Here is a 10,962-nt window from a genome sequence, read left to right as displayed (position 1 = left end):
ACACTGGCTGTAAGCAGTTTTCCTGAATTTCAGATAGATCTTTCCAAGTCCTACCTGAAGATGCTAGGGACTGAACTTTCTATGTGCCAAGCACATGCTCTGTCACCAAGCAGTAGCTGTCCCCCAGAAGCCACAATGTTCTGTACTAAAAATGCCAGCATGTTATTTACCCCTGACCCCCCCTCATATCTCACTTTATGCATATCCATTTATTGATTTCTCTCCCCTCTCCTTCTGTGGTGGTAGAAGTTCTTCTGAGGGGAGTCAATTAAGTAGTTACTAGTATGAATCCCTAATCTCATTTTTTTTTGCAATGTAAATTGCTCCAATCATTGTTTGTCTGTAACTACAGTGGTACCTCCGGTTAAGAACTTAATTCGTTCTGGAGGTACGTTCTTAACCTGAAACTGTTCTTAACCTGAGGTACCACTTTAGCTAATGGGGCCTCCCGCCGCCGCCGCGTCACCAGAGCACGATTTCTATTCTCATCCTGAAGCAAAGTTTTTAACCTGAGGTACTATTTCTGGGTTAGAGGAGTTGTAACCTGAAGCATTTGTAACCCGAGGTACCACTGTACATCGAAGCAATTTCCAATTTAATTTATTTTTGGCTTGTCCCTGTTTATTGGAACCCTGTTGACTGGAACCCCATCACATATGCCTTGGGTATATTTTATTGTCTGCAAATAATGTCTGTGTAGGTCTTTTGCTGAGATATAAAACAGTCTTTATCCTCCTGCATAGGCAAAATCTTCAAATTTACAATTTCCATTTTATGTATTATACTTGTATTCAGTCATAAATCACACCAGATTTGCCAGATCAAAATAATGCACAATTTTGAAGCTGCTGCTGCTGCTGCTACTACTAATAATAATACTGTAATTGCAAAACAATGGACAGTTTTGAATTGTATGGGATCAAGGACTGTACTGCCTTTCTGACCACAGAGAGGCATTAAAACTACTGTTTCAACAGCTGGAGCCAGTTTGTCCAGGAATTCTTTAACAAGACTTAGTTGTGATTCCTGTATTGCAGGGGGTTAACCTAGATGACCCCTGTAGATGACTCTACAATCTCATGATTCTAAGACAGGATGGACACAGGCTGTTGTCCAAACACTAATTGACCCAAGAAGATGCTGATTACATATGAGGATACTTCTTGTGTGTACACATTCTAGTACAGTAAGTGGTGCATGAATATGGTGGACAAGAAGTGGGAGTTGTGTTGGGATTTCATGAGACTGTAACTTAAAATATATTTCTGTCTTTTCTTATATTTCTGACTGGGTGGCAAATGGCAGTTGACCAGCATAATCAGCTGAGACAACAGAGAGACATGATTAGCAACTTTCACACATGATACATTCCTCTTTTTAAGGCTGAATGATTGGTGGCAGTAGCAGTGGCCTCTGGGAACTATCTTCAGCATTGTGTTGTCATCTACATGTATCTGACCATCCCAACTGAGTCATGAATAAGTCATCAGACAAATTTATTGTCAGTGTGGAAAGGAGGCATCTCCATATTGTAACCTTTTTGTGTGGAGACGGAATATTAGCAAGAAGGAGGTGCAATATTAGTTTGGTGGAACAAATGTGGGGAAGAACTTGGGAAATTTTAAAAACATTAAAGAAATTCCCTACCCTATCAGCTAAGATAGAGAGAAATGTTCCTATGAGAAATTGCCAGCATAGGCTTCCAAGTATAGAAGAATAAGAAAGAAGAAAAAGAAACCTTCAAGTTCCACATTTAGTGGAGTGGCCATTTTGGCAGCTGTTACTGCTGGATTACGGAAACTGTGGCCCTCCAGACTCCAACTCCCATGAGCCTCAACCAGCCCGACCAATGGTCAGAGAGGATGTAAATTAGAATCCAAGGACATCTGGAGGGCCACAGGGTCCCCTTCTTCACAACAGCAACAGCTCTTTGGTGATACCAGTGCTCATTTAGACATTTAATGCTGCAAGAACATAATAGCAGCAATGTTTTATAATTTATGTACCTGACTCATTTCAGAGCTTGGTCCTTCGGATGCAAATGTCAGCTGGCCCCCCAAGTGCTGCTCTTCCACCCAAACCCTTTGGGCACTCCTTTGCATTTTTAACATCCCTTTAATATCATTGCCATGCAGACTATCAGGATGATTAAAGAGGATGGTTTTTAAGTGCTTCTAAGTGCAATTAAGATGAAACTGTGGTTCTGAAAAGTCAAGGTGGTGGTATGCAGTTGGTGAGTTCTGGAATGTGAGCTTGTATGTAGAGATCAGATGGAATCTTTTAGTTCTGTAGCAATGCAAATGAAACAATCTGATGTTTCAAGGTATTGAGTGTTCTCTCTAAAACTGAACCATTTTTTTTTCTTTGTGGGGGTGGGTGGGTTGGTTGAAACTCTAGAAAAGTCATAAAGGAGGAAAGACATTCACGACATCAGTTGTTGTGGCTTGGGAAGCTGCATCTCTTCTGCAGCAGCCTGATGTGACTGATTGACTGACTGACAGGAGAAATCTCCCAGGAGAATCTCCTTTGTTGAGCAGCTCATCTCTTCCCAAATCGGACCAGGATAATTATAGCTCTCCCTCGCTCTGCTGCAGTTTGCAAGCGGCTTAGGGCGGGAGTGCAGCAGGGCCCCTGCTTCCACTGCGCGATCCGGGAGAGCCGGGAAATTGACAAAAGACCTGCTTTAACCAAGAGGACAACTAATAGGCACATTTAATATTTATCTCCCATCTGCAAGGGCTGGGGATTTGGAGCTTCTAATGCGGGCAGCAAGAGCCCGGCTCCGATTGGACGTAGTAGCGGGACCGAAGGCGAGGGAGGGGCGCGAAGAGGGCGGAGAGGCAGCGAGTTGGGCTCGCAGTTGCAGCGAGGAAATGTAAACATCGGCGGCGGAGGCGGAGCGGAAAAGGCGCTTCATCTGCTCCGGGCAGCGAGCCGCGGGCGGCGGGGGCGCTTCTGGAGATGCGCCTCGGAGGGTCTTAGTTCTCTATCTCTGTCCCCGGGACTGGATGAATCCCCGAAGGGACCTCCCTTCCCCTGGTTGCCCAAGGGAGGAAGGCTCGCCCTCCGCTTCTCCTCCTCGGATGGATCTAACGCGGGAGTGTGCCGGGCTGCCCTAGCCGCGCGCGGCCACTGCGGCTCCTCGGTCGGCTCCGGTGCCTGCTGCCCTTCCAGACGGGGCGATGGAAATGAGCATGAAGAAGTTCACAGTGCGCAGGTTCTTCTCGGTCTACCTCCGCAAGAAGTCTCGCTCCAAGAGCTCGAGTCTCAGTAGATTTGAGGTAACCAAAAAATAATAATAGTACCCGGCACGGTCATAACTTCACCGGCGGCTGACAAAATGCTCGATGTTCAAGTTCTAAAAGATAGTTTTCTCTCTCTCTTTCCCTCTTGGGCTCATTGCTGCGGAATTTGCTAATGACGTTGCTGGTGCAAGAGTCTTAGGACAAGAGAAAAATTGTGTGAATTAGCCTTTTGAAAAATGATTTCATTTGTTTATCAAAAGTAATTTCACTTTCCAGCTGAAGGGTGGAAGGTGGTGTTGGGGAATGTTAGAACCAACGCAGTAGATCCCATGGGGAAACCATTTCCTCAGTTTTACAACTGTTTCCCTAAAGGTGTGGTCTCTTGCTCATTTTATTCCACCCTCCTTCCAAGGAGCTCAGGGGAGCACACTTAGTTCTCCCACCCTGCCCCCAAATAATCCTCACAACAACCTTGTGAGGTAGGTTATGCTGAGAGGCTGTGAGTGGCCCAAGGTCACCCAGTGAGCTTCATGGCCCAGTGGAGAGTTGAACTGAGTTCTCCCCAGTCCTACTTCCATACTTTTAACCACTCGCTCTGTTCCCACGGTGCTGCAGTTGTAGCCTGTCTACAGATAGCTGTCCCCTCAAGACCTCTCTTATTTGTGCATGGTAAGGCTAAGGTAGGTTTGTGCTTCAGGCTGAAATAAATAATACTTCTGTGGAATTTGGAAGCCTTCCGAGTCCAGTGGCAGGCAGCATCTCCATCCTTTGGGGTCATGTCAGTCTTTGAAGCCAGTGATGCATCTGTTCATTTCGCAACTAGTGTAAGCTGGTACAAGAGATTGTAAAGATTGCTAAGACCCAGTTTCACATATATTAGTAAAAATGGCATAAAAAATCTACAGCACAAAGCCATGCACGTTTGCCCAGGAGCAAGTCCTACTGAGTAAGGATCCAAGTAGAGTATGCACAGGATTGCAGCTGGACAAGACATGCCAGTACATGCCTACTAAAAAGCCAGCCTCAGCAAGTTCAGTGGGACTTTCCCCCGGGTAAAGATAAGTGTATCTTAAACAGGATTGTGGCTTTAAAAAGGTTTTCTGCTCTGCTTTTCCAATTCCTCTCTCTTGATCCCAACTACTGCAACTGAGAGTTTTGCTAGGGAGCTGTGTTTGATTCTATGGAGGTGTTCCTTGCTCGTGGTTGCACTGTTTGAAAATGGATTTTCTTTTGATGGTCTCTATAAGTTGGCAGCCTTGATAAGCACCTGCATTCAGACCATGCAGTACTGCATTTCCTCTGAGAAGAAACTATTATTCTAAGAGAAGTGAACTGTCAAGAGGACGGGGAAATGTTTAAGGGCAATTAAGGAAGTGGGAACACTGAAATTTTCTGTGTTGGGATGGGTCAGCTCAGATTTCTCTGTTCTTTCTTGATGCTGCTTCTGGCTGTCCACTTAGAACAGTGGTTCTCAACTTGTGGGTCCCCAGATGTTGTTGGACTACAATTCCCACAATCCCTGACCACTGGTCCCGGTAGCTAGGGATGATGGGAGTTGTAGTCCAACAACATCTGGGGACCCACAGGTTGAGAACCACTGACTTAGAACAACAATATATCTGCATGTTAAAAGCAATTGAAATACAACATAAAACAAGGGATTGCTAAAGTTAAGGCAGGGAAAGCCCACCCCTAGTGGTCAGTATTGAACAAAAAGATTTTTTAACAACATTAAATAATGTAAAACTATTTTCAGAACAAGCAGAATGTGCACCTTTTAATTTTTGCCGATCTTAGCAATGCTGACATGCTTCATAGTTAAAAATGTAAAAGCTGCCTTAGGGAAACCATGGCCATTCACACCTTTCTTCACTGTCAAGGCGCACGTATGTCTTTGCCCCAATTGGACAGCTGCTTGATGGAGTTGATGCCAAGTAAATGCCAGCAGTTTTCAGAAGTGGACATCTTCTGAGAAGGCTACCATATGGATTCAGGGCAAGTGAATGGCAATTGGTCATCTATTTTAGCACCCAGTAGGGTTCAAGAGGTGAATGAATGAATCTGTTTATTACGGTCACTGACCAGAGATGTTCAATAGGTGATTTTTTTAAAAAGAAAAAAATGCAAGAATTCCTTCTACTTGACTGTGTTACTGTACTTAGGAATACTTCATTACAATACTCTTTAATGTTTTTGTTGTCACCTGATTGTGACAGTGGATTCCACACCCTCCACTCAGGTGGCTCCAATGCTCTCAGTCGTTTTCATAGAAATGTGGGATAGAAATATTGGGAACAGATAATAAGAAATGTGTTTAATAATAATAATAATAATAATAATAATAATAATAATAATAATTTATACCCCACCCATCTGGCTGGGTTTCCCCAGCCTCTCTGGGTGGCTCCCAACTAAGTATTAAAAACACAATACAGCATTAAACATTAAAAACATCCCTAAACAGGGCTGCCTTCAGATGTCTTTTAAAAGTAAGATAGTTGCATATTTCCTTGACATCTGATGGGAGGGTGTTCCACAGGGCAGGCACCACTGCCGAGAAGGCCCTCTGTCTGGTTCCCTGTAACCTCACTTCTCACAGTGAGGGAACCGCCAGAAGGCCCTCGGCACCTACAATTCTTTGTAGGAAAAAAGTTCCATGTTCTAATGGGGCTTAGTTCTGAGAAGACATGTGTGTATAATGTTACTTATAGTTTAGTTACTAGGTGGCACTGAACTTAATTGTATTTGTTCCTGAGATCATCCTCCATATGTGAGGAATGGACAGTGGTTAATGTAACACTAGTTTTGTTTTGTTTTTTAAGATTGAATTGGGGGGGGGTATAAATTACAGCCGAGATAGCTTAATGTCTGTTTTGGCATAAATGTCTGGAAATCATTATTAAAGATTGCTGAGTGGCTAGGTGATAAAATGGCAAATGCAATTCAGTGCTAACATGTGTAAAGTGATACATGTTGAGGCAATGAATCCTAATTCCACGCATAAGCTCATGGGGTCTGACCTTGGTGTGCCTTGACCAGGAATGAGTCCTTGGAGTTGTAGTGGGCAGTTCTATGAAGATGTTGACCCAGTGTGCATCAGTTGTGAAAAGGGCAGATTCCATGCTAAGGATTATTAGGAAAGGAATTGAAATTAAAACTGCCAATATCATAATGCTGCTATACAAATCTGTAGTGCAACCACATTTGGAATACTGTCTACACGCAGGGGTGCCCAAACTATTTTCAATGAGGGCCAGATTTGATGACGTGAACATGCGCGAGGGCTGGCCAAAATTGTGTTTTTTTTTTCAAATAAGACTTTATTGTTTAAAATATTGCAGAACATAACATATGTATGATATAAATACAACGAAAATTTTCCTCTTATCGTATCCCATACAAAAAAGATAAATACAAAAAACTAAATGCATAATTCAAAATAAATTCTTCTTCGCAATGTGAACAGTATACCATCTTTATATTACATCCTATTTCTTCCCTCTTAGACACTTCCCGTCCTTCTAATATTACAATTTCAAATTCTTTATTTTCTACGGGTCTTCGTTATAGTTTTCTTCCTTTCTTCTCTATTTTTCCTTAATCTCATTTTTATATTACAAACGTTATTCTATACCTGCCAATATGGAATTATTAGGATAATACACTTTTAGATATTTTTTGTAAACATTCCACTCTTTGGATACTTTTTGTGTTGATGATCCTCTTACTGAGTCAGTAAGTTTAGCTAGTTGTACATATTCTAGCATGAGTGTTTGCCACTCCAATACAGTGGGTAGATTCTCACTCTTCCACTTTCTTGCCACTAATACCCTGGCCGCAGTCATTGCATACATCAGTAAGGATTTTGTTTCTTTTTGAGTTTCTGGTGGTAGTATGTTTAATAAGAATACTTCCGGCCTTTTTTTTATTGGTTGTTTAAATAATTTTTTAATTTCTTCATATATATTATTCCAAAATTGTTGACAATTTTTTTTTAGGATTGCTGCTGTTGAGTTTTTTTTCTTGAGCTTTTTTTAGGATTGAAGTTGATGAACTCTTTTTGGATTTTACCCCAGGCCATATACTGCCACGGGGGCCAAATTAGGCCCCCGAAATGGGCTTTGGACATGCGTGGTCTACAGTTCTGGTTGCCTCACTTCAAGAAGGATATTGTAGAGTTGGAAAAGGTTCAGAAAAGGGCAACCAACTTGATCAAGGGGGTGGTGTGACTCCCCTGTGAGAAAAGGTTGTACTGTTTGGGACTTTTTAGTTTAGAAAAAACACAAGTAAGAGGAGACATAATAAAAAGTTTATAAAATTATGGATGGAATATAGAATGTGGATGGAGAAAGGTTTTTCATAACACTAGAGCTTATAGGCATCCAGTGAAGCTAAATGTTGGAAGATTCAGGACAGATGAAAGAAACTACTTTGCACAGCATGGGCTTACCCAGTGAGGGCAGCTGCCTCCTCAAAGCAAAAATAATAATAAATGGTAACTTGGAAAGCAAGCTGCGTGAGCCCTGGAGGCCCCCCACATGCCTTCCCCACGCCTCCCTCCCGACAGTGCCAGGCCCTCCTACCCCTCCCCGTGTTCTCTTCCTCCGGCGAGGCAGGCAGGGCGCGCCCAAGGCGAAGCCGGTCCCTCCCCAGGCGGCCTGGGAGGAAGCTCATAAATAGAGCGCGGCCGGGCGGAGGAGGGCGCCTGCCGGAGCATAGTGCAGTACATAGAGGGGGATGCTGCCCGCTTGCACGCCCGCCTGCCCTGGACTCACTGGTTCGAGACCCGCCAGCTGCCCTCCTGGCATGGCTTCGCTGTTGGGTTCATACGCCTGGTCTGAGAGGCTGGAGTGCTCCTCACTGGAGCTGCCCGACGGGGGCGCAGCATCCCGCAGCGTTGGAGGGATCAAAAGGCTGCCCCCCCATGCCCCTCGCTAGGTACGCCCATGTTCATTCGTCTTTTCCATGCTGAAATGTCACAATCTGAATGACCATGGCTCGCCCCCCCCCCCAGTTTTGATCCTGGGTATGCCCCTGTAGCACAGCACATAGTTAAAATGATTGAATTTGCTCCCAACTTGGATCACATCAGAAGAGGGTTAGAGAAACTCACGGAGGATAGGGCTATCAATGGCTACTAGCCACAATGGCTCTGTTCTTCTTCCACAATTGCCTTTGAATACGAGTTGCTGGGGATTGCAGGTGGGGAAAGTGAGGTTGTGCTCAGATTCTGAGTGTGGGTTTCCTATATGCATCTAGTTGGTCACTGTAAGAGCAGGATGTTGGACTAGATGGACCTTTGGCCTGATCCTGCAGGGCTCTTCTTATGTTCTCTTTGAGTAGAGTTGGGAGTTTCCTCTTGCTGTTCTGTTCTCATTTAAGAGAGACAATGAAGCTCTTGTCTAGCTTCCTGAATGGTGTGCTCTGTAAGCCTTCTGTGATACGGTGTCAGAAGTCAAAGTTTTAAACCTACGGATTCCAAACCAGACAAAGAAAATGGCATTGTTCCATGCACCAAGACTCCCCAGCTTCCATGATCCTGCAGCATGGGCTGAATGGAAAGAAAGAGTTGCTTGCTTTAGCCTAGCTGCAAAAAGAGTTTAAAAAAAAATAGTGCAAGTACGTTCCATCCTGGTATGGGGAAAGAAGCCAGCACCATTTATAAATCATTTTCTAGCCATTTTAAATACTGGTGGTGGTGATGGGGAGGATTGCATCCTTTGTTTGTTGGTTGGTCTGTTAAATTATTATCCCACTCTTCCTCCCAAAGGAGCCCAGGGCAGCAAGCACACAAGCAATATAACAATGAAAGCATTTAAAAACAATTCCAAAACAGATGCAGACTGGGAAAGATCTTCACTCAGAAGGCTTGTTGAAAGAGGAAGGTCTTCAGTTGGTGCTGAAAAGACAACAGAGACAGTGACTTTCAAACAGCATGCACAAGTTGTGGAGAAGTTCAAGGCATTGTGCGGTGTGGGGGTTGACCAACAAGAGAAGTACAGTGAAGGGAATATTGAAAAATAGGTCAGTTTGCCACTCTGTGTCATTCCCAATTAGTACAAGAAGTAATCAGATATATTTTTTATTAGGCTTTATATTTTGTATTTTGTAAAGACCTCGACCCACCATGGAGAATAAACTTTACAATTTGTGGGACAACAGTTAATTCCAAAATGTGTTCAGGAGTTGGTGCTGTGGTTATTTCAAAAGATTCTGGAACTCTTGCATGAGGCCGAAACTGTTTTACGCAGCCTAACAGGTATCCTGTTCTGTCTTGTATGCCTTGCCAGACAAACAAGCTATGAAGAGAAGCAGGTCACGTTCACTATGTGTGTGATTTGAGAGCAAAGCCTGCATGATTTCCTCAGTCATGGAGTAGCTGCCTGGATGGGACTAATGAAAACATTGGGAGAGGGAGAGGTCTTCAGAGACAGTGGTCAGCTAAAAAGTGATATTGTTTTATTGTATGGTGTACAGACATCATACAGAGTCCCTACTCCATGGGTAGGCAAACTAAGGCCCGGGGGCTGGATCCGATCCAATCGCCTTCTAAATCCGGGCCACAGATGCTCCAGGAATCATCGTGTTTTTACATGAGTAGAATGTGTCCTTTTATTTAAAATGCATCTCTGGGTTATTTGTGGGGCCTGCCTACTGTTTTTACATGAGTAGAATGTGTGCCTTTATTTAAAATGCATCTCTGGATTATTTGTGGGGCATAGGAATTCGTTCATTATTTTTTTCTTTCTAAAATATAGTCCGGTCCCCCACAAGGTCTGAGGGACTGTGGACCGGCCCCCTGCTGAAAAACTCTGGCCTTTTGTCTCTGCTATCTCTCTCTCTCTCATCCCAGGGAGAGGCTTTCTCCATTTGCTGTCTGGCCCAGAGAGTCTTGGATGGGACTAATGAAAACATTAGTCATTTTTGGTGCTCTTTTAATGGTGCATCTCTCCAGGCAATTCAGGAAGCCAGCCTGGCTTAGAAAACAAAACAAAAAAACCACATGGTTCATTTTTAACATGCTAAATTGAATGTCTGGCACCTTCTCTTAATTCTAACATTTACTAAATCTAGGACACATGGGTGTCTTGGACCCACAAACTCTGGCATCCAAAGTATATAACAATATTTTCCAAATTGGATGTCTTAAGCAGGCTTAACCAGAGCATTAACTTGGCTAGTACTTTGTGGGAGATTTGTTTTCAATGCTTCCTACCTGGAATCACACAAGTGCCTCTGAATTTTTTCAAAGGAAGGTGGCAGAACTGCTTAGATACATAGAAGGAGTTATTGGGCTATGCCCAGCACTCCAATTCCATTGGCAGAAGTTCAGTGTGTGCAACAGAACTTCTTCCTCTCCTGTCCCCTCCAGCCCACCCTGCACACCCTCAGAACTGGCTTGGGAAGATTGTGAGAACATTGGGAGCGGATTTTGGTGGTGCACAGTGGAAGGAGAAGAAACAGAAGCCCTGTGGCACCAGTGGATCTCCACTGGCACAGGATAGGAAACAACCCATTGTCTTCATGGACTTCATCCTAATAATTGGCATGCCAGTGGAAGAAGATGACCAATTTCAAGTCTTCATAGCAGGGTGAGGAATTGAGAAACAGTCCTGAATTCTAGGAAATCTTGTTATTCTTCCAAGTCAATGAGTCAAGGGGAATAAAAGTAACTAAACTTCCAGAGTTCATGTTGGAACAGCTTAGAGTGCAAGAA

At 43.7% G+C, this 10,962-nt stretch overlaps 1 protein-coding gene across 1 annotated transcript in view; it reads left to right on the top strand.

Annotated features, from left to right (window-relative positions):
- Positions 1 to 2,775: 2,775 nt before the first annotated feature.
- Positions 2,776 to 10,962, top strand: part of RPS6KA2 (ribosomal protein S6 kinase A2) — a 99,550-nt gene continuing 91,363 nt past the window's right edge. The window contains exon 1 of the mRNA XM_060273274.1: positions 2,776 to 3,281. Within this exon, the coding sequence (XP_060129257.1) occupies positions 3,183 to 3,281 (99 nt within the window). The 5' untranslated portion in view covers positions 2,776 to 3,182. The remainder of the gene's footprint in view (positions 3,282 to 10,962) is intronic.

The sequence above is a fragment of the Zootoca vivipara genome, chromosome 3, assembly GCF_963506605.1.
Source record: "Zootoca vivipara chromosome 3, rZooViv1.1, whole genome shotgun sequence".
Lineage (NCBI taxonomy): Eukaryota > Metazoa > Chordata > Lepidosauria > Squamata > Lacertidae > Zootoca > Zootoca vivipara.
Note: the sequence above shows the minus strand (reverse complement) of the source record. Positions and strands in the feature narration are given on the sequence as shown.